This window comes from Podarcis pityusensis, assembly GCF_964106645.2.
Source record: "Podarcis pityusensis genome assembly, chromosome: 1".
Classification (NCBI taxonomy): Eukaryota; Metazoa; Chordata; class Lepidosauria; order Squamata; family Lacertidae; genus Podarcis; species Podarcis pityusensis.
Window position 1 is genome coordinate 85,362,991 of NC_138028.1, and position 24,551 is coordinate 85,387,541.

The 24,551-nt window shown below is 46.2% G+C and overlaps 1 protein-coding gene across 4 annotated transcripts in view; it reads right to left on the reverse strand.

Annotated features, from left to right (window-relative positions):
* SLC4A3 (solute carrier family 4 member 3) overlaps nucleotides 1–24,551 on the reverse strand; it is a 50,251-nt gene that overhangs the window by 14,565 nt on the left and 11,135 nt on the right. For 3 of the 4 annotated variants that reach the window (XM_081010987.1, XM_081010988.1, XM_081010986.1), the window contains 7 exons: nucleotides 19,942–20,261; nucleotides 18,893–19,065; nucleotides 17,816–18,021; nucleotides 2,672–2,823; nucleotides 1,801–1,981; nucleotides 919–1,054; nucleotides 203–383 (listed from right to left, as the gene is read on the reverse strand). In XM_081010987.1, coding sequence (XP_080867113.1) covers nucleotides 203–383; nucleotides 919–1,054; nucleotides 1,801–1,981; nucleotides 2,672–2,823; nucleotides 17,816–18,021; nucleotides 18,893–19,065; nucleotides 19,942–20,261 — 1,349 coding nt within the window. Of the gene's footprint in view, nucleotides 1–202; nucleotides 384–918; nucleotides 1,055–1,800; nucleotides 1,982–2,671; nucleotides 2,824–17,815; nucleotides 18,022–18,892; nucleotides 19,066–19,622; nucleotides 19,655–19,875; nucleotides 20,262–24,551 lie in introns of those variants that run through there. The other variant, XM_081010989.1, reaches the window with a different exon arrangement.

The following is a 24,551-nucleotide window of genomic DNA, read 5'->3' on the forward strand; positions in this document are numbered from 1 at the left end:
TGTGTATAAGACTAGGGTTTTTTTTTACTAAAAAAATGTTTAAAAGGGGGGTAGTCTTATACACAGGGGCAATCTCTTCCCCATTTTCTTAATTTTAAGTCCCCAAAACTAGGGAGCGTCTAATACATGGGGGGGTGTTATACACGGAAAAATACGGTACTTTTCAGAACAATTCAGCTCTCCATGCCTGTTGCTCACTCACCTCTCTATAATCAGGGTCATGGATTCTGGGCTCTGTCATCTCAATGCGCTCTTCTCCCATCAATGGCATGCATGTGTCAACTGCATGGTTGTGGTGGTGATGGTGGTTTCCTACCATAGAGTTCATGCTGGAGTTGGATTGGTTCCGGGGAAAGAATACCTCCTTTTCATCATTAGGGTGGCTGAAGAAATAATGCGGATGTTAAAGGAACTACAGGACAGTGGCCAGCTTTCTTTGGCTAAAGTTTATTGCAGCTCAGAGCTTGACCAAAATGAAAATATGCCTTTCACATCATTTATTCCTGTTGTGTCCACAGCAACAAATCCCTGCTCATCTATTTCCCTGCTTCCGTACCCCCATTTTCCTGACCTTTATATACCCAAAGTCCTGGTCTCCCTGCCCATATATATCTTAAGCTATGAGCTCCTTTCACCACCACAACTTCACTTAGAGATATCCATTTCACTGCCCCAAGAGAGCCAACATCTTTATGTATCTCTAGTTCCTAAGAGGACCTCAGGAACCTCATCTGCTCCACACTGAAAAATTATCTTGTTCTCACCCAACTCCCTCTTGCCATTCCTGGTCTTTTTGTGCAGTCTTTTATGTATTTATACCACTGTTCACTCTTCCTTAACATTCAGCAGCTCTTCCACATGTGACCCTGCCACTCAAAGCCCAACCTGCTGTCTTTCTAATGCCAGCACATTACTTACCTGTGCTTGAGCAGCAGGGCTCTGAGCACATTGGCTCTGTCTTCGGCCTTGATCTGGTCTGATATTATCATGGTTTCTACCACCAAGTGAGCAATGCCAGGTAATGTTGTTTGCTCCAGGTCCAACAGAACAGCTCCTGGGATCAGGAAGACCAATAGGTTTAGGTCATTTAAGATCATTGAAGAGATTTCTCAGGCACAAAGTATCTCAGACTGTTGTCTCCTATCATTTTTCCTGTGCAAAGGAAATTTTAGCTCATACCACTTTGCTTCTGACAGCAATAACAGTACTGTATCTCAATGACTCAGGGCATTATGTTGCTCACTCACAAAAATGTATCTGTACCCCACTGCATGGGATTTCACACATCACTTAATCTCCCCAGAATCTCCCATGGACTTTCCCCCTCACCTTCCCACCCCACATCCTAAACCTGTTCTAAGGGCTCCCTCAACCATCCAGAGCAGATTTAGGAGGCATAGGGAGTGCACAGGAAGAGGAGGAGGGAAGTCCCATTGTGCGGGTGGACCTCATTCTTTGCACACAACAACTTAATTGAATCCTGCCCTAAATCTTCAATTGGATCTGAACCTCTTGTGAGAAAAAGCAAACCTTTTTGGTGGCCTCCTTCTTAGCCCAAGACTTCAGTGTTGCACATTCAGCTGCAGGACCAGGCTGCCATGAATGATGGAAAAGATATCCTGGCAATCAGAAGACAACCCACAATTGTCTACCATTCTCTCTCTTTCCCTTGAGAGAGTCTGAATCATGAGAGATCTTGTTGATTTGTGTCTTTTGTTTGCAGGTTGGGATATAGCTTTTATCAAGGTCTTGTCAACATACATCTCAGGACAAAAGCCCAACCCCACCTTGGTTACTCACCATGGGCAATAGTCTTCCTGAGCTCCAGAAGGCTGCGAAAGGACAGTGAAGCCACATGAGGCTTCCCCCATCGTGCTGTGTCCTCCTCCACATCCTCCTCAAATTTGATCCAGCGCGCTGTCTCCTTCCAGTGCATGTCCTGGTTCTTCTCCACCACTAATTCATTCAACTCCACAAATACCTGTCAGAGGAAAGAAAGGGAACTGAACTGCAGCTGCTTCCTCTGTCCAAGTTCTTTCATGAGAATAGCCTACCTAGCACCTATTGCTGTCATGGGGTGGTGCTCTTTAGCTCTGTCCTCTTAGCACCAGAAATCCCTGCTGATGACAGAATGCTTAAGACCTGCTATGAGAGAATAGAGATAACTTCAGAGGAAATATGTGCCTGCCTTCATCCTGTGGATCTGATACAGCCTATGGTCCAAGAGTACACAAAGAATATAACTGGAGGAGGTCTAGATTCATATTATCTCAACTGTCTCTAAAGATTTAGGGCTCATCCACACTTCTGCTTTCCCTCAGGGAAAATTACTTGGACCTGTGCTTTCTAGGCATGGCACAAGCAGAAAATGTGGGTGAGCCCTTAGTTTCCCCTTCCAGGCTAGCCATTTCTCCTCTTGAAATAGAGCATCTTGTATCAAGGGAGACCCAAAGAGCACAGATTAGGATAAGACTACTTACCTATACTTACCTACTTGCCATGAACTCTGTAGACACTGCTTCAGCCTCACTTTTGGGTCACACAGTCGTATAATGACTATAATTACTGCCTCTGTGGGAACAATTCACCAACAGGCAACATGGCCAGCACCTGACTGAAGCTACCAATTTTGCCTGTAGATTGTGAGGTCTCTACAAGGCAGGGCCATTACCTCGTGGGGTTTCCTGTCAAGCTTCTTCTTCTTCTTCTTCTTCTTGACAGACTGTGAAGTCAAAGACTTTTTGCTGCTTCTGGTAGTCTGGCTCCGGGAGGGTTTCTTAACCAGATGTCTTCTGACTCCTGGATTATCTTCAAAACGGTGGCCTAGAAAAATGGCAGGGCAGGAGCAAGGGCAAGCAGAAGAATGAAGAGAACAGCAACTTGTCCTTCTGTAGCCAGGGTTGTCTGTATGCCATGACTACAACCATGGGAGCATAGTCAGAAATCTGAGCAGCTCAGCTTTCAGCCCCATGTTTCTAGCCCTAAGAGATGGGTAAGCAATACTAGGTGAAAACTTAGCAGTCAGAAGAGGAATGAGCAAAATTTCTGCTAGCTCAGGCTGGGGCATGGAGGCAGCATTCTGCATAGCTCCTTCCTTCCCCAGCATGTCTATAAGAAACAGAATGAAAAATGAGCCTATTCATTTTAATTTGCTTAATTTATACAAAACACAGAATTAAGCTTTTCTCAGTACACAGCTTGGATAACCTGGGCATGGGCTAGGGGTGTTATGTTTCCTTTTTAAAGTAGAGCATACATAGCCCCTCTCTTTTCAGGATTCTGTGGTCTCAAGGTAGCTATGAAAATGTCCCACAAGGAGCCAGGCCATTGATCTATCTTGATCAGTACTGTTTACTCCAAAAGGCAGCAGCTCTCCAGCCCTTCTACCCAAGATGCTTTTAACAGGAGATGCTGGATGCTGAACCTGGGGTTTTCTGCATGCAAAACAAATGCTCTACCACTGAGCAATGGCCCCTCTCTGTCCTTGTCTTACTCTATATTCTGACTGTGAAGCAGTTTGCAACACAGCCAGGAAACAGAGGCTTTATTCCCACACATTTGTCCCTGAACACTCTTCTTGAGCAGGTGCAGGTGCTTATGCAATAGATCTCTATCTCAAGAGAGGCACAGATGACTGCTGTGATATACTCCATGAAGCATGGCAAAACCTCTGCTCAGCTACAATTTGTTGTTGCTGTTTGTTTTCTAGGAGCTGCAGGAACAATGCCAAGGCAGTGGGGGCACATAATGTGCTTATCTGTGGCTGCCAGGGAGTGGGGAGAAGGGTTTTCAGGGCTTTGTAAGTGACAGTATAGGAAGGGAATTTTATTGTATCACAGGTATACAGACACACCCCTTATTATTTTATCTATTACATTTTTTAATCATCATCTTCTCCAAGAAGCTCTGGCAGTACACAGTATTCTCCTGCTCCCATTTTATCCTCACCACAACCTTGTGAGGCAGATTAGGCAGCAAGTGACTGCCCCGTGGTCACCTAGTGAGCTTTGTAGCTGAGTTGGCATTTGAACCTGGATCGTCCTAGTCCTAGCCCAACACTGTATCAGGCTGACTCTCCCCACAGCAAACATCTTGACATCTGATTGTCATGCTTTCGAATATTATAGTTTGCCCCCTCTGATCAGCATGTTTTTGGAAAACAGTCCACATTTTAGAAGAAATAAATATTCACATACATATGTGTGCTATTTGCATATTATCACATAGTGACAAGATCATTCATATTACTGCATAGTTTAGAATACACAAGGCTGAACTTGGTTTCACATGATGAGATGTTACAGAGCAAACTTTATACTGTTTTGCTTTGTGGTTCCCTCACATAAATAAATAAAATACCTAGGGCGTAATCTATCAAAGGTTAAGAATGCAAAAGCCCTGCAGGATGAGACGAAAGGCCCACCTAATCCAGCATCCTGCTCTCAGGGGGGCTGCCAGATGCCTATGGGAAACCCACAAGTACAACATGAGCTCTCTCACCATACATGTTGCCCAGCAAATGGTACCGAAACGCATGCCAATACTGAAGACAGCACACAGTGATCATAACTAGTAGCCACTGATAGCCTCATCATTAATTTGCCTAAACGACTGCCCACGTTGGTGGCTGACTTTATATTGGATGGCAGCGAATTCCACAGGATAGCTATGTGAAGAACCTTCCCATATTTAGCCTCATTTGCAGTACTTTGAGATGGAGAGAAAAACTTTTCTGCATCCACCTTCTCCTCGCCATGACTATACTTCTATCATATTCCCTATTACTTACCTTTTCCCCAACTAAAAAGCCTCAAATGTAACCTCTCCTCCAAAGGGAGTTCTTCATCACTGCTCCCCCCTCCTTGATCATTTGGTTATCTTTTTCTTCTCTTTTTGCAGCTCTATAACATGCTTTTTTGAGGTGAGGTGACTATACAGTACTCCTGGTGCAGTTGCACCACAGAGAATTGTAACAGCATTAACAAACTGGTAGTTTCGTTTTCAATCCCTTTCCTAATGATCTCAAACATGGAATTGCCTTTTTTCCAGCTGCTGCACATTGGGTTGCCATTTTAATTGAGCTCTGCACCGTGACCTCAGGATCTCTTTTCTGGTTAGTCACTGTCAGTTCAGACCCTAGAAGTTAGGGTGGGGGGAAATAGCCTAATGTGCATCACTTGACACTTGGTGAAATTAAGCCTCATTTGCTATTTTACGCATGTCCAGTGTGGAGCTTTTGGAGCTCCTCACAACTCCTTTTTGCTTTTACCACCCTGGACAATTTGATGTCACCACACTCTTCATTCCAGATCATTTATGAACAAGTTAAAAAGCAACTTTTTTCTGCCTTTCTGTTCTTCCACATCAAAAAGCAGGCAGTGTTTAAGGTAGTGTCTGCCAATGTCTAGACAGGCCTTGGGAGCTAACGCCAGAGCAGACATTCTCATGCCATCAGTTCAAATGCTATAGTTGAGGGCTTCTCTGACCTAAAATGGGAGCTGTGGTGTGATCTCTCAGCTGTTTTCTGAGAGAGAGGGTTGATTAAGTTAATGGTTCCTGCGAAGGGCAACTGTTCAGGGGTTCTCATTTTCCCCCAACAGCAGTGGAATTACTGAAAGGTAGCATAAATTATGAGCAACACAGCACTTCTGGACAGTATTGCCCAAGTGTTCTCAAGATAGTTCAGCTATCCATGCCCTCTTTCTATTCTTCATCTACTTTTAATAAATCTTGGGAGTATGAAATGCAGTAGAATCATAGAATCATAGAGTTGGAAGGGACCCCAAGGGTCATGTAGTCCCAACAGCCTGCAATACAGGAATCTCAACTAAAGCATCCATGACAGATGGTCATCCAACCTCTGCATAAAAACTTCCAAGGAAGAAGAGTCCACCACCTCTCATGGGAGTCTGTTCCACTGTCAGACAGCTTACTATCAGAAAGCTCTTCCTGATGTTGTGTCTCCTTTCTTGTACCGTATTTTTCGCTCTATAACACGCACCCGACTATAACACGCACGTAGTTTTTAGAGGAGGAAAATCCGTAGGCATGCCACCCGTAGGCATTCCCTCCATAACACTCACAGACATTTCCCCTTACTTTTTAGGAGGAAAAAAGTGAGTGTTATGGTGCAAAAAATACGGTAATTTGAATTGATTGGTTCAGGTCCCAGCCTCTGGAGCAGGAGAAAGCAAGCTTGTTCCATGTGACAGTCCTTTAGATTTTTGAAGATGGTCATCATATCTCCGCTCAGTCTCCTCTGCAATGCTAGGATTCATTCCCCTGTTCCACATTCTCATGGGAAGGACCATTTTACAGCCTGACACCTTGGGAATCTGGGTCACTAACACTGCAATTCTATGCATGCTTACCTCAGTGTAAGTTCCATTGAACTCAATGAAGCTTGCTTCTGAGTAGTCATATACAAATTGCACTGTAAATTAAATATAAACAAAATCTATACACTGCCGGAGGGATTTTCCTCCCACTGGCTGTGCGCCTGATTTGAGGCCTGTTGACAGCTGGATACCACACCATCCCATTTACAGCTACATAAGAGTGACAAAAACCAATAAGTGCTCATCAATACTAATGCACTCTAGCTGCTTGGAGCTGCTATTCTGGGGTCATATTATATGTAGTGCTCATAATTCTATAGGCAAGTTGTACAGTTCATCTGGAGACAGAAATAACATCTGAGGGCAAATATATGTGCAATACAGGTGTATAACTCGTGTACTTGTGTAAAATGTATAAAGCATGTCAGGTGCAATTGTTTGACTATTATAAACATAGAGAATAATATTAGCCTACTCAAATGTCAGTCACATACATCTGTGTCCCCCTCCCATGCCCGACATCCCCTTGGAGAGGGAGTGAGCAGTGCAGACAGAAGTCGAGTTTGGTGCTTCAAGAACAAACAGATCTGATGTGGGAGGTCCATAATAAGATCTCCTGCCTTCTTAAAAGAAATATTAAATGGCATTTGGTAGCTGCAATTCTGACTGCAGCAGTTGTGGGGGAAAGGAGATTTAACTCTCTTCCCCCAGTGCTGTTTTATTGATGTAAAACCCTTCTGCTCTTAGCACCACACGGGGAAAGTACCGTATTTTTCGCTCTATAACACGCACCTGACCATAACACGCACATAGTTTTTAGAGGAGGAAAACAAGAAAAAAATATTCTAAACAAAACAATGGATGTATGATTTTTGTGGTTCATGCTGTGGCCACAGACATGTGATCTGACGGTGAGTTTGGGGAGCCCAATGCAAAAATCCTGAGGATCCATGTGGATCCATGCTTTGTAACCACGTTTTTGCACCACTGCGGTCCCAGGCAACAGTGGATGCGTGATATTTTTGGTGCAGGCTATAGACATGGACATGCTATGTGATCTGATGGTGAATTTGGGGTAACCCAGTGCAAAAATCCTGAGGATCCATGTGGATCCGTGCTTTGTAACCACGTTTTAAGTGGGGAGAGAAGGAAAAGCACTCAAGGGACAAGGAGCATGCGTGGGGTGGGTGGAGAAGGATGCTGCTAATAATGCAGAAGAGGGGCATAAGGGGAAAAGGCTCCTCTCCTCTCCCGCTTTGCTCCTTTAAAACAAGCAGGCTCTGCTTCTCTCCCTCCTCCCCAGCTTAGAGAGCTGAAAAGCTTTGCTGCTATTTAGCGAGCTGAGTGGGGAGGAGAGAGGGACAGAGAGCAAGGTTGCTTTAAAGCAGCCAACCAGACAGGAGCCGCTTACACCTGTGTAAGCGGCTCCTCTCCCACTTTGCTGTTTCAAAGCGAGCCACGGAGGAGGGAAGGAAGGGGATCCATGGATCCTCTGCTCACGACTGCAGCAGATCCCCCCCCGCCACCTGTAGGCATTCGCTCCATAACACGCCCAGACATTTCCCCTTAATTTCTAGGAGGAAAAAAGTGAGTGTTATGGTGCAAAAAATACGGTACATGTATCTGTATGGTGCCTATATTCCGCCCCCTCAAAAGGGCCGATAGCAGCTTTAAGTTGTAGGATTTAGACATGCTCTAAATCAGCCAGAACTCCAATGAGCAGCATAGAAAACATTCCTCCTGTACGTCCCAAGATCAGAGCTGCTCACTTATTTCTCTCACTATGTATTCATGATGGAAATTGACCTGGGAGGCTGTGGGCCCCAAAGGAAAGTCTTTGGATAAATAAACACTGCAAGCCCCCACTCTGCTTCTCAGCCTGGGCTGACTCAATTCTAGCAAGTACGCTATGTGGTTCTGTCCAGCACTGATAACAGAAACTCCTGGGTGATAAATTAAGACCCAGGGTTTTCTGTGCCACAATATGGTTTTAGTGCATATGAGTAGGATTACAAGATGTATGTTTCACTGTGAGTGTGTCTTCAGTAGAATCAGCATACGTTGCACTTTATAATATACATTATGCTCATATATCAGGATAAACAGCTTTATGATTTCTTCTTGTGAATGTAACTTTCCATGCCAACCCTGATTTGGTTTGGTTTAGTTTTTATGTGCTTATCTCGTGACAGTTTATTTTGTTACTTGGGTTTTATGGATAAAAATCAACGAAAATAGTTTCAAAAAAAAGAACAACACGATGCTTGTGTAACTGTAACCAAAAGCCGTATTTCTAGAAAATACAAATTACAACCTAGAACCAAACTGCAAAATCATGAGCGCAACTATTTCTGTATGAATGAGGAAGTATACACTGCCATTGAGTGTCTTCAGTCTCCCATCCTTTGTAGATTTGTACAGATAGACTCCATGCCAAAATAACACAAATGCCTGAAAGTATGTTTATGGGATAGGGCAAGGTATAACTTCCCTGTGCTCTGTATGTACCCAGGGGTAGACACAGAGAATGACCAGATGCAAAGACTGACAACATTCCTGTACCTTTAATAATTCTGTAGAAGGAAATTTTTTTTTTTTTTTTTGCTAATTGTCACACAGGGATGAGATTGTCTGCACAACTATTAAAGGTCCTGACCTCTTTTGAACCTGGTCACCCAATCAAGACTAGACTCTAAGCAAAGTTGAGATCAGGTTGTGTGAGGGAATGTGCATATGTGCGTGTATAAGTCTCAGCAGGTACTTACGGGTGGGGTCCAAGTTAGGGTAGCCCAAGTGGTTCTGGATGGCCTCCCATAGATCATAGTCTTCAAAATTGAGCGCAAACTCCTCAAAGTCCTCATAGCCAAAAGAGTTACCGACACAGATGGCTATTCCTACTTCCGAGCTGTCTCCTACTCCTGTCTCCTTCACTGCATCCTCTCTGTCTGGAACAGCCATTGCTATGTCCTTAAGAAGGTGGGAGTCGAGGGGCATGTGACAATCACAACATTGGCAAGGAGCAGGACTTAGCAGGTGGATCCTTTTTCTGACTGAAGCTCTACAGGCAGCACACAATATAGGAAGCTGCTAGGTCCAGTATTCAAGATTTCTTCTGACAGGATTTGAGAGGAAATGCCAGCATACGTCATCTAGGCAAGTGAAAAGTGTAAAGACTTCCCCTGCTTGCTTGGAGTCCAAGGGAGCATATATGTATCCTTGCTCGCTGCCACAGCTCAGTAGGAAGTTTGCTGTAGGAGATCTAATACATGTGCTGCTGGAAGAGGTTCCTTGGCTTGTGGCACTGCCTGTTGTGTCCCCCCACACTCTTTGGGTGTCTCCTCCCACTGAAGCCTGGAAAGCAGCCTATTGGCTTTTCTGTGTCCTGGGGCTCAGAGCTGGCATTTCCATGACGTCTCTCCTGTGCTCTCACACAGAAAGAACCAGCATATGGGGAGGGACATGGCATAGAGCACAGCCCATATATGCACATGTACATAAACTGAATCCTAATGCCTTTGAAACTTTTCAGCAATTGCAACAACACTAGACCCTCTGAGCAGGAAACTGGATCTAATGTGGCCACTCCCTTCAGGAGATAAAATACATAGATCTCTTAGAAGACAAAAGGTTGCTGATAACTCTGAGCCAAGAAAGTCAGTAGGGAAAATAAAACTCCTGGGAAGATACAGGGCCTGCCTGACCATCTCAGAATTCCATCCAGTCAATTATGGATGGACAGCATCTTAAGACATAAACTCATAAATCAAAACTGAGCCCTTGGCAACACAAGACTACATCTAGACTGTGCGTCACTGGCCAGAGCTAGAAAGGAAGTTAAGTATTTCAAGACTTTTTCTCTAGGACACTAAGGCCTAGAGAATCCTCACCAGTGGATTCTGAATACAGTGTTGGGAGTGTAGGTGTGAACTAAGCTGAAGAATGAATGGCAAAGTTCCATGTAGACACTGAACATGCATTTTTCTGGCCCTAGTGATTACAGTGGTGTTTCCTTAAAGTATTGTTGAAAGAAACAACTCAGAAATTATTTGCCCTGGTAGTTTTGGGCTGGCAAGAGGATACAGCAGATATTACAGAACTATTGCCATTGACCATTGACCCACCTCACCCTGGTATGAAGAGGATATTATGCAGGAATCAAACCCTGAAAAGGAAGTGGATTTGTAAGCAAGAGTTATAAGGGAACCTTGTTTGATTTAACTATGATTTGTGTCAGCACACAATAATGCAAAACCATGTTTAATATGGGGACAGGAGAGGAGGGGGAAGGAAGGGGAAAATATTCCCAGAGTGGAGAGGAAATATGCAAGGGGTTCTAAACACTTGATTTTGGGGAGATAAAGTTGGGAGCCTGACACACTGCACTATCTGTGTAAGGGCCAAACTACACATGATGCTAAATGTGTCTTTGCATTTAACATGTAATGATTATCCCATCCAGCCCTGAGAGGAAATTTAACCATTTTCCTCCTTGCTGTGGTCCTGAGAAAAAGTCCTTTTCTAAAAATGCTATTTGCTTCATTTACGAGCAGTCACAGTGTTATGTACTGAGTTGAATAGGATCCAAACTGTAGCAGTCTGATTGGTCCTAGAACAATAGGATCCAAAAGGCAGCAGTCTGATTGGTCCTAGAACAATAGGATTCAGAATGCAGCAGTCTGATTGGTCCTAGAACAATGCAGCAGTATGATTGGTTGGCAGGAACCACCCAATCCTGCTCCAGATAGAAGTGAATCCACAACCTGATTGGCTTACAGTAGAATTCCAGAATTAGCCAATCATGTGCAGCCCATTGTGTAAATAATGTATATAAAGCAGATACTGTGAGGGGACATTTATTCATTCCTCCTCACCACTATGAGCTGAATAAAGAGCATGAAATCACTTTGCGACTCTGAGTATATTTCACTGGCGACGAGGGTGGGATCCCGCTGAGCTGACTGCCACACACAGCACCGCAGCACCGCCAACTGCCGCACCGCTGCCTCGCACCGTGTATCCAGGCTTCAGCTCCGGGGCACAAGGAACTCAGAATGGCAGCCAACAGCAGCTTCTCGCCATTCAACCCAGCATCTGGAGACTGGGAAGCGTACGCCTCCCGTTTCACCTTCCTCCTAGAAGCCAAAGGGGTCACCGACGAAGAAGACGCCAAGAAGAGGGCGATATTCTTCAGCGTCTGCGGAGAGGAGACGTTTGAAATCGCCCGGGCTCTCCTTGCGCCTGAAGACGTCGCTACTGTTCCATACTAAACAATAATGGAACAGCTGAAGGGGCACTTTTCGCCGCAGCCCTCAGTGGTGGCTCGTCGAAATGCCTTCTACGCAAAGCGGCAAGCCCCTGGGGAAACCATAACTGGGTTTGTGACCTCTCTCCGCCAAGCCGCCCGGTTCTGCAACTTCTCAGAGCTGGAGAACATGCTTCGTGACCGCCTCGTCGGTGGCCTGAAGGATGAGAAGCTGCAACGGCGCCTCTACGCTAAGAAGGACCTAACGTTCCAGGTCGCTCTGGAGGAGGCCCTGGCAACAGAAGCTGCCGAGAGGTCGACCCAAGAGGCACGGCCGAGCCTGCCATCCCAACCGAGGGTCCACCATGAAGACCTCACCGACGACTCAGGATCCGACAGGGAGGAGGTGCACCGAGTACAGCAGCGCACTCAAGCAGCGCACAGACCACAGCTGCCTCGACGAGAAGGAGGGAACTGCGCAAGCTGCGGGGAGAGTCACGAGAGGAGGACCTGCCGTTTCCGCAACGCAGAGTGCAGGCAGTGCAGAAAATCGGGACACATCGCCCGGGTGTGTCGGGCTCGGCCCACCCGACACCAGGCATCAGATGACCAATCCAAGAGCCCCAGGTCCCGGGGCCCAACGCACCAAGGCAACTCGACGGAGCTCACGGACTTCCAGGTATACCAGTTGCCCCACCCCAACGTAGAGAAAATTTATGTAGAGGTACAGATAGAGGGGGCCCCATGCCGCATGGAGCTTGACACGGGTTCAACTCTATCCATAATCTCGGCAAGGACCTTAAGGAAACTGTGTCCCACTGGGGGTCCCAAACTCAGGCCGGCCCCATTCACCCTCCGGGACTTCCAGAAACGTAAGGTCCCCACAATGGGGGTGGGGACCTTCAGGGTGCAATACCGAGGGCGGACGCGGCAACTGGACTTGCTTGTGGTCAAGGGCCCCTACATTAGCTTACTGGGATTGGCATGGTTTGGACCACTGGGGCTAGCTGTCACCGGGGTGAACCACACTAGCTTACAAGTGGACGTGGACGCCATATGCAAGGAATTTCCAGGGGTTTTCGATGGGAAATTGGGACAGTATACGGGCCCCCCCATTGCGCTACAGCTTGACCCCGCAGTACGACCGGTCAGGCTCAAGGCCCGCCGGGTCCCGTTCGCCTTGAAACCCCGTATAGACGAGGAATTGGACCGACTCGTAGAGCAAGGAGTGCTGGAGCCGGTGCCTAATGCTCCCTGGGAAACCCCAATCGTCACACCCGTCAAGCCTAATGGTTCGGTCCGCATCTGCGCAGACTACAAATGTACCATAAACAAGGCCCTCACGGCCCACGCATACCCAGTGCCAGTGGTCAGCCATGTCCTTGCCACCCTGGCTGGGTCGAAAATTTTTGGCAAGCTGGACTTGGCCCAAGCATATCAACAGCTGCCAGTAGATGAGGCCACAGCAGAGGCACAGACGATTGTGACGCACAGAGGAGCGTTCAGGGTAAAGCGGCTGCAATTCGGTGTCAGCGTGGCACCAGGCATATTCCAGAATATAATGGACTCTCTCCTTAAAGGGATTCCTGGCGTCACCCCCTTCTTCGATGATGTGTTGATTGCCGGCCCCACACCAGAGGAGTTTGAGGACCGCCTCCGCACCGTTCTGCACCGTTTCCAGACGGCGGGTCTCAAGGTGAAGCGGGAAAAATGTCTACTAGGAGTGCCTCAGGTGGACTTTCTGGGATTTATGGTGGACGCAGAAGGGGTCCACCCGACTGGGGACAAGGTACGGGCCATTTGTGATGCCCCAGCGCCCAAGAGCAAGACTGAACTTCAGGCCTTCTTGGGACTATTGAACTTTTACCATTCCTTCCTTCCCCACAAGGCGGCGGTAGCGGAGCCCCTACACAGACTCCTGGACAAGCGGGCCCCTTGGGTGTGGGGCCAGCGCCAGGAGGCCGCATTCCAGGCAGTCAAGGACTTGCTTGTCTCAAACTCGGTCTTGGCACACTTCGACGAGAGGCTGCCGGTGGTGCTAGCATGCGACGCCTCACCCTATGGCATTGGAGCTGTCCTGGGGCACCAACTCCCGGATGGAAGAGAGGTACCGGTGGCGTACTTTTCCCAGACACTCAACACAACCGAGCGGAACTACTCGCAAATCGACAAGGAGGGTCTGGCAATCGTAAAGGGAGTAAAAAAATTCCATGATTTCTTGTACGGGCGGCCCTTCACCGTGGTGACTGACCACAAGCCGTTGCTTGGCTTGTTTGCCCCCGAAAAGCAGACCCCCCAAGTGCTGTCTCCTCGCGTCCTCAGGTGGTCAATTTTCCTTGCCAGCTACCAGTATGCACTGATTCACCGACCTGGGAAGGCGATGGGCCATGCGGACGCCCTCAGCAGGCTACCACTACCGGAAACAGGCCCTGACCCAGCACCTGCACAAGAGGTTATGAGCCTGGAGCTGCTTCCCGACCGCCCCATTCAGGCACAAGAAGTTGCACACCATTCCAAGAAAGATAGGGTCATCTCCCGGGTCCTGGACTGGGTGTGGAGGGGATGGCCCAGCAGCAGCCCCGGGCCAGAATTCGCCGGCTACACAACCCGCAAACATGAACTGTCGGCCCACAAGGGGTGCCTGTTATGGGGAAGCAGAGTCGTTGTTCCCCAGCCCCTCTGCAAAAGGGTCCTCACAGCCCTACACGAGACACATCCAGGGGTAGTAAGAATGAAGGCCCTTGCCAGGAGTTATGTGTGGTGGCCGGGGATCGATGGAGAGATAGAGGCCTGGGTCAAACACTGCCAGGCCTGCCAAGAATCCCGCCCAGATCCCCCAAGGGCCCCAGTCCAGTCCTGGGAGTCCGCCCGAGCACCATGGTCACGCCTGCATGTGGATTTCGCTGGCCCCTTTCAGGGGAAAACATTCTTCATAGTGGTGGACTCCTACACCAAATGGCTGGAAGTCGCACTGGTACCGTCCACTTCCACGTCCGCAGCCATCCGGGTACTACGCAGGCTGTTTGCAACCCACGGGCTCCCTGACACTCTCGTCTCAGACAACGGGACTGCATTTACGTCAGGAGAATTCCAAACCTTCACAGCGCAGAACGCCATCCGCCACATCCGTTCGGCGCCGTTCCACCCTGCCACCAATGGCCAAGCAGAACGCATGGTGCGGACCACCAAGGACACCCTTCGCCGCATGACGCAAGGGGACTGGGAGTACCGCCTTGCCACATTCCTTCTAGCACAGCACAGCACCCCCAGCTCAACGACTGGCCGGAGCCCCGCTGAACTACTAATGGGTCGGCGCCTTGCAATCAGATTGGACCGCCTTCACCCCGATAGAGCTCAGGATGAGGTAGTGGTGGGGGAAGGCAGGAACCCCCGGACCTTCGAGGCCCAGGACCCAGTGTACGCAAAGAATTTTGGGGCAGGCCCAGCATGGGTACCCGCCACAATCACCAGGGTCACTGGCCCCGTGTCGTACGAGGTGCTAACGGATGGGGGGCAATGCTGGCGCCGCCACTGCGACCAGATACGGCGACGATTCCCGGGAGAAAACCAGGAGGAGGACAGGTCAGAGGAGTCCCAAGGGAACAGCGGGGCAGTGAGGCCCATAGAGCAGGAGGGGCCAGCAGGAGAGGCAGAATCAGTAAATACAGAGAGGACCCGTGAGGCCGATTGCGACTCTGAGTATATTTCACACAGATAGATGCCTAGTTGGCTTAATTCAGATGATTCATATCCATCAATCTCCCCACACAACCTATTTCAGTCTGCTTCCTTCCTGGCTTTGGGCCACACTTGTCAAAAGCAAGCACCCAACTTCACCTTTGGAGAGGTAATGGCAGTGCTTGGCACTCACAGAGAAGGATCTGTGGGTGGAAGAAAGCAGTGTTCAAACCATCCCTTGCCGTTGATTATCCTCTGAAAATGCCCCTAGGTAGCTACCCCCACCCCCCAATTAGACTAGTTTCCAGTTTCCAGTTTTTAGCTCCAGGGAAGGGAATTAATCAGTCCAAGGGAAGGACACTTCCAGGGGAGAATCAGCAGGTGGAAGCCTACACACTCCCATCCTGCCTGCTGATTCTCCCCCCGCAAATGCCCCCCCACTCCCCACATTAGTGTTATTTTGAGAATTCTGTGTTTCCCTTGCAAGTTCTAGTTTGACCCCTCCATGCCTGAATAATTTGACAAGAGTCTTTACCAAATCTTGCTCTCCTGCTTCCCTGCCATTTACTCATTTGTTGTGGCGTTTATGTTACATATGAATGTTGTTAACATGAGATACATCACCAAAGAAAAACTAGGTTTTACATTCATATCATACATTTTCAGCATAAATTTATTTAAGCCTCACAAGTAAGGGTATCCTATGAGTTAATTTCAAAATATAAGCTAAGTTCCCATTATTTTATTTCAGCGCCATTCTTTTTCTTACCTCTGTTCCAGACTCGCACACCTTATATTCCTTTCAGTAAAGTCATTGCACATTTTAAATAAACCTTTAAGGCAGTGTTTATGCACTGAGACTATCTAATGACTTACAGCAACATTTAGGATATTTTTGACATATTCAGGAGGGCCTTTCCTATAATACTTGAACTTGGGGGCAGTAGTGGAAGGCATGGCAGGGTGGCAGCACTTGCCTGACTTCCCAATAGCTGAGTCCCTACTGCTTACCAGGAAGGAGAGGGGGAGGGGGGAGAAGCAGTGGGAAGTCCAGCAAAGCACAGATCTACTGATGGAGCTAATCTGCCACTCCTGCCAGTATGTTTGCACTGTGCTGAATTTCCTACTGCTCCCCCACTCCCCTACTCTCCCATTTAGCAGCATCAACTCAGCTGTTTGGAGGTGAGGTGAACATCACTGCCCAACCACACTGACTGCTATTGCCTAGCGATCGTCCAAGGAAACTGATTCCAGACAGACAAAATGAATTACTTATTCACACATCACATATGGAATTTGCTACCACAAGATGGGGGAATGGCCACCAATTTGGACAAGCTTTAAAAATTATTTAGACAAATTCATGGAGGGCAAGGCTATTGGAGGCTGCTAGTCATGATGGCTACACATACTACCTTCTGAAGCAAAGGCAGCATGCCTCTGAATATCAGTTACTGGAGAACAGTGGGAAAGGGCTTTTGTGGGTTTTCCATAGGCATCTTGTTCATCCCTGTGAAAAACAGGATGCTAGACAACATAGGCCTTTGATCTGATTCAACAGGGCTGCTATTTTGTTCTTAGGACCTGGGCTTAAAGCAGGCATAGGCAACCTTGGCCCTCCAGATGTTTTGGGACTACAACTCCCATGATCCCTAGCTACAGGACCAGTGGTGAGGGATGATGGGAATTGTAGTCCCAAAACATCTGGAGGGCCAAGGTCGCCTATGCCTGGCTTAAAGTGTGCCTATTTCTGCCTGGAAGATGGAGGCAGTTCTGACGTTAGCTCAAGAGGAATTATTTTTAAGTAGCTTGGGTAAACAATTTGACACTAGAGTAGGTGCAAGTAGGACTTCTTTGTGCTGATCTCAGAGAGTAGAGGGATCAATTGGGGTCTAGGGAACCAGTTAGGTTTTTAGCTCTTCATAAAAAAGGTGGTCAGAGGAGGTACAAACAGTGGTTGGCAGAACCATGACTGGGGTGGACAGAGAAAACAGGAACAATTATTCTCTGCTTACAATCCTATGCATATTTACTTAAGAGATACTTAAGTCCCATTGAACTCAGAGGCTTATTTCTGAGTAAATATGTGGAGGATTGGATCATAAATCTTCGCAAATACAAAAGCTTGTGGTTATTGATCAATACAGAGAAACAGTAGGCTTAAAGACAAACAAAGAACCAGTTCTTCACACAGTGCATAATTAACCTATGGAAGCCGTTGCTAGAAGATATTATAATAGCCATTAATATAAATGAGCATGCAGTGATAGCCAAAAACACAACCTCTTTTAGAGGCGGTATCCATCTAAGTACTTAATATATGAGGGATAAACAAAAGGTACATATACCTTCATTGTGTCTTTCTTGTGAAAGCTACTGCGCAATCTACTTGCCCACTTTTAGTACAAAGGGCTATTGTTCTATGCAGCATAGCAATATTTATGCATTTATAAGCCTCTCATATTCATTCAGTGCTGCACTAGGAGAGAATCTTGGCAGATAGATACCATCACTATCACCCCCACCCCCATCACCAGGGACCCAATTGGAACCTCACTTTTCATATCATCAAGGTCAGCAGAAGCCAGCATCTGAGCCTCAGCTTCATCTGTGGGAATTCGCTGGTAGGTGGCACTCTCCATGGCGGTCATGCTGCCGATACACACCCTCTCCTTCAGGTCGTAGCTTGCCCGTTGCCCACTTGGCACCTGACTCCAAAGTTTGCGCTTGTCCCAAACTCTGTTATCTTTATATCCAGGGAAACTGTGGAGACCAGCAACAGAGGGTGTGATGTTGGCACAGGCATTGCAAAAGGAAAAGTTGTTCCTATAAAAGGAGACAAGCCAGGGAACGAGACTGGCTACGTACTTTTGATCTCTCCTAAACAATCCTGGAAGCAAGGGAGAATGTTGCCTCAGCAGAAACAAGCTATTTCCTAGTGGGAAGGATGAACCCTGCAAACGAACCCTCTCCATCCAATTGATGGAGTATCTTGTTACATCAGAGCTGGTAGCTCTGATGTTCCTTTTTTAGAATTGCACTTCTAAAAACCAAAGCTGCTCACTGCTTAAGCTTGCTTGGAAAGCAGGTCTTCTATCTGGGAAAACTGACCTCTAATCTCAGGTGCATGAGGGCCTGTTGTGATTACTGTATTGTTAACAATCACATTTGTATCATGTTCTTCAAAGAGTTCAGGGCACTGTACATGGGGGTTATTCCATAATATCCTCACAACATACCCTCAGTGATAGGACAATCTGAGATAGTGACTGGGCCAAGGTCACCCAGAGGGCTTCAAGGCAAAGCAGAGAATTGAGCTTATATCTCCCTAATGCATGCCCAGAAGCATATAGCACACTGATGGCATCACACATGTTTCTCAGTTATGAAAAGAAAGATCCACACTCCCTAGCTATTTACAAATTCCAGGACTGAACTTGGAAATTGGAAATAGGTTCTAGAACTAAACTTGGATTACATGTGACTCAAATTAAGCCCAGTCCCACCTGTGTTTGGGTCTTCAGAATAATATTTTGGTCATGAATTGGGTACATACCAGCACCTTTCTTTCACTACCCACAACATCTGCATCCCATCTGAAGCCCAAACCATGTAAAGAGCTGAGCCCTCTTACCTTTTGAAAGAAATAGGTCCCTTCTCTGGCAGCAGATCGGAGAGATAAGGGAGTGGAGAGAGGTGACTGCATTCCTCTGCCACATGAAATGGCAAAGGGCATGGGCTGCCACAGGCTTTCTCCTCCTCCTCCTCCTCCTCCTCCTCTTCCTCCTCATCACTCCCAATGATAAACTGTAACGAAGCAAAGCAAAGAGCATATCTGGCACAGCAGCCAGGAAGCCTGGGAAATGCCACTCCTATTGCCCTGGCTAAGACTGACAAAAAGAAGGAAGGCTGTGAGCCTTTATCATTTGGAAAACTGCCATCCACCCATTTCCCCCCCCCCATATGCTTCATACTATCCAGCTGTTTCATACTACAGTGGTACCTTGGTATATGAACTTAATCTGTTCTGGAAGTCTGTTCTTAAACCAAAGCGTTCTTAAACCAAGGTGAGCTTTCCCATAGCAGCAGGGGACTCAATTTACAAATAGAACACACTCAATGGGAAGTGAAACATGTTCTTATCCAAGGCAAAGTTCACAAACCAAAACACCTACTTCCAGGTTTGCAGCGTTCTTGATCCAAGTTGTTCATAAACTATGCTGTTCTTAAACCAAGGTACCACTGTATGTGATTATTCCACCAGTCTTTAACAGATAATGCACATGCACACAATCACATACAATCAGGGCTGGCCCAAAAGTTTTACTGCCTATGGCAGAACAACAAATGGCACACACACATACCCAAGTCGAGGCTGGCCAAGTTCTTTTGGCGTCTGAAACAGAAAAGGTCAAAAGCACCTCACGCTAGAAATAAATACACAATAATACATGAAATAACTAACACTTTGCTATCTTTTCATGATGCTAAAAACCTGCCCGAGGTAACACCCACACTCTGACTAATGGTCGGGTCAGCCAGCACTACAAAATATCTGCACTGCCTCATCGTAACACAGAGGGTACTGGAAATCTTTCAACCTTGTTTCCACCGTACCTAATTCTTGTATATGCATCTCCAAGCCCATGGCCCTTGTTGCTGTGTGAGCAGGAAATCTCTCACCTCAATGCTTCCTTCTGCCAGCCCTGCTTTTGGTTTGCCATGAGACTCTCCTTTGGGAGAGGCTTCAAGGTCAGACTCTGCCGAGGCATCCTTCTCTAGAACCTCCTCCCCTTCAGATTCTGCTTCCTCTTCTTCCTCCTCTTCTTCCTCTTCCTCCACCTCCTGAATGGTGGGGGTGACATCAGAGGGAGGTACAGAGGTCTTTCTTGGTTTTTTCTTTTTCTTCTTCTTTCTGTCAGAGTGGGGGAGTCTCTTCTTGTAGGGGAGAGGCAGGTGGGTGGAGAGAGGGTGATGGATGTGGTGGGATGTCTGGCGATGGACTGTGGGAAAGAAACAGAGGGAGGGATTGCATCATGGAGAGAGGGCAGGAAAGCATCCTGCAGGGAATGGCAAACAGGGATTGGGGAAGAAAAGGCAAAAAACACCTATACTCTATTTTGGCAAGCTTTTCTTGTCCTTGCTAGGATTCCCACTGCAACACACCCAAAGAACTCAGGAAGCTGAGTCAGACCTCTGGTCCATCTAGCTCAGTACTGTCTATATTGACTGGCAGTGACTCTGCAGATCTAGCTGGAGATGCTGAGGATTGAATATGGGACCCAGTGTATGCAAAGCATGTGCTTTACCACTGAGCAATGCCCCTCTCCAGCAACACAGCCGTTTCTTTCTCAGTCACTGTAAGAAAGAAACTACAGCATCTGCTTCATATGGCTTTAAACTTTCTAAGAGGTAAAGGCAAAGGTAAAGGACCCCTGGATGGTCAAGTCCAGTCAAAGCTGACTATGGGGTGCGGCGCTCATCTCACTTTTCAGGACGAGAGAGCTGGCATTCATGGGGGTAGACAGGATTTTTGTTAGGGAGGACAGGACGTTGTTAGGGGTGCAGGACTTTTGTTAGTGAGAGCAGAACCAATGTGATTGGTCAGTTAGTTAAATATTTTGATTGTTTTACTTGCTCTAGGGGAGACAGCTGCCCCCCTTGGCATTTGTCCACAGACAGCTTTCCGAGTCATGTGGCCAGCATGACTAAACCGCTACTAGTGCACAGGACACCGTCATGAGTGCCAGAGCACATGGAAACCGCTGTTTACCACCACAGCAGTACCTATTTATCTACTTACACTGGTGTGCTTTCGAACTGCAAGGTTGGCAGAAGCTGGGACAGAGCAATGGGAGCTCACCACCGTCACACAGATTCAAACTGCTGACCTTCCGATTGGCAAGCCCAAGAGGCTCAGTGGTTTAGACCACAGCGCTTTCTAAGAGAAAGGCACCCCAAAAATATCTCAGAATTGCATATTTTATCTATACTGAGGCCAATACTCAGTTCCTGTTGCCTCCATGATACAGCATTTCCACAGTTCTCTCTCTCTCTCTCTCTCTCTCTCTCTCTCTCTCTGTGTGTGTGTGTGTGTGTGTCTTCCCAGCAAATATAATATCCTCTCTAAGCAGTGGACCTCACAGATTAGCCATTCTCAGTCTTTAACATGGAAAGTGATTTGAAAATGAAATCAGCCATAAATCAGTAAACTGCAATTATCAGAAAGCCACTCCATCCTGCTTGGATTCAGTATTTCCCCTCAATCTAACTTTGCAAAACTCTGTAACTCTATCTCAACCATTAAGCATTACCAGGATCTATTTTAAGAAAATGAACAAAATTGAGTCAGGATCAGCTTTACCACAACATGGCTGTAGGTGGCAGCCTAGGGCAAGACTTTTGCTAAAGCAACAGATGAATGCTATATAAAGGGGCAAAAACAACGAATTTCACTTCACTGAGTAAGTAACAGCAGCAGCCCAATGGAATCTAGAAACTATAGCTTACTAGCACAGTGAAGAGGCAGGGACTCCAACTAGTCCTGGATGTGAGGATTTCACTGCTTCATCTAGGGTAGCCACTTACACATTGTCAAAAAAGAGGAAACATATCACCCAAAAGAGAAGAGAGCAGAGATATATATGTAGAGATAAATTATTTGCGGGTGGGCATAGAATGACTATCATTTAAACAGAAGTACAATAGATTTCACCATAGTGGAAAGACATGGGCAAGGTGAACTGCATGCTTGCAGTCTACTGAGCAGGTGTTAACTGGTGATGGGCAACTTCAAGGCTCCTGCTCTCCATTCCTATAGTTCTTTATCCTTAAACTGGAGTTTGACTGGATAGCCCTTCAAATAGAGAACTCTTCTCTGCAAAGTAGGGCTTGTGGCCACAGTAGTCCTATCAAACCAAAGCAAAATGCATGAGAAATGGCTGCAAGGCTCAGAAGAGTTCCAGAATATCTTTTAAGGAACCAATAGGAGATGGCTTTAATTATTTATCTAGGATGCTCAACTTTCTACCAGGCAAATTACACTTTACACACAAATACAAATCACAGAGTCATAATCATTTTATTATTAATGAAAAACCATTCCCAGGAAGCCACAAATTTGACTGGAGGAGTGATGAGAAAGGGGTGCTTAATCTTTCCCACTAGCCATTTTCCAATCAAGCTGCTTCCCCCCCCCCCCCCATGGGGAAAAAAGATAAATGAATCAGGGAAAAACAGCAGGAGGGGGAAAGTTAAAAAAATACCCTCTCCTCCGCACCAGTTCCATCAAATCTGCAGCCTCTTTTTCATTTAAAAAAAATTTGTTTTTCATTTTTTTTTAAAATGACACCATTGTGTCATTGCCCACATTTATGTGTAATATGTTGTTTTCCCCTTAGACGTGGTCTGATGAGGATGAGGGGGCTGCCTTCAGAGTGAAGCTATGCTTATAAAGAAGAGATGCTTTGTGAAAGAAGAATCTTGATTGTTCTTGTTCCTGGGCTCAGCTGTGGCTTTGCCTGTGCATTACTCTCTGGAGTACTACTCTCCCTGATGTAGTTAGTTGTCCAAAGTCAGACCTGCCTTGTAAGATATTCCAGTAGAGTTCATGACTGTGATAGTGGAAGCATCCACATGAATGAGCACTGCTGAGTAGCCCCAAATACAAAGAAATCATCAGATGTCAGTGAAACAATCCAAGAAACAATATTGATGTTTCCCTCAAAACAGCAGTGCACCATACAACTCTGTTCACCATCCAAAGCTGCCATCTTGCTTCCATCAGTCTAACTCTGTAAGTAAGAAACAACCCTGAATTTTACCAGTCCTTTTTAGCATTCACTGTGCCTCCCTTTTGTCAATAAGCCATAGTCTCTGGATCTGAATCAGTAGTGGTTATTACTCAGGCTATGTGGTCTAAACAACGGTGTGTGCCACAAGTAGGAAGCTTGAACTTCTTACAGCCAAACAACAACAACAACTTCTCAAAGACTATTCTGTGAAAATGCATACTTGTAATTTTCATCAATATAATCTACATGCAGATATCATATAAAAATTATATTATGTGTCATATCTATACTCCTGACTAATATCCTCCATCAAAAAGTGACAAGACAACATGAAGGATCCAGCATGTATAAAACATCTTAAACTACCATCATCATACATGGAGAAGAAGTGCCATAACATTTACAAGTTTCTACATGTTGCCAAGCAAAGCCCCCAAATAAGTTGATGGATCATAACTTGATGGATCAGATTCCATCAATATTCCTGTGGTTTTTTCATTGTGTTTTGTGTTTTTGCTTTCAATGCTTTACTTATTTGCTAGTTTATTATAGCTTTGATGTTGAAGGAAATTAGCTCAAGCACTGTCTCCATGGGAACTGCAATACAATCGGCCTAGAATGACATGGATTTGATTATGACAATCATACCAAATTATACCATGGCTTATACAAAAGGTGTGTCCTAAGCTATATTCTTTTAGCTTTAGTGTTAACCTACACCATTGTTACTATAACTAGATACTGCCTACCAAACATAGGCTCAGACTTGTGTTTTACTGTCTAGGCCAAGAGAGTAAGTCATCCTGGAAATGGATCTAGAATTATTATGACATAGGGCAATTTAAAAAACAAGTATTTGACCATTGTGTTCGTCTAAAATAAATATTCCTTTTGGGTGAGGCCAATCAAAGCTTTGCTCAGGGTTTATTCTAAAATAGGTTTGTCTACACCACATTCCTCTCTACTTATATGAAGCGGCTGAGTCTTAATATAGCATATTATAGTCGTTTGTGGAGGGTAAGGACACTGGTGTTAAAATAGAAATGAAGTGCTTTCAGTTCACAGCTCAGAGCACTCTGGTTTGGGGGATGTTACCAGGCATCCCTGCATGTCTGAGGTCAAAGATCTGATGGAGTTTGACATCATTTTAATTTGGAATTTAGCAATGAAGCTGAAGAATGCTCTGTGCAGCTTAGCAACGTAACATAGAATTAGTCTCCATCAGCACCAAAACTGCACATGCAGTTAAACATGTCAGCATGTGCAAGGGCTGTCATTTGCTTGTAAACAAACCAGACCATGTCTTTGGAAAGAGAAAACCATGAACTGCAACAGCCAGCATTTGGGGGCAAGCAGAATAAACGTTGGTCAGAAATGTTTAATTGGTGGGAAATGAGGAAGGAATGATATGTACTGTAAAAATCACTGGCTTATCTTCCACACACAGGAGGAACCACCCACCCACATAGCCTCCAACTTCCCAGGATTCAAACGCATTTC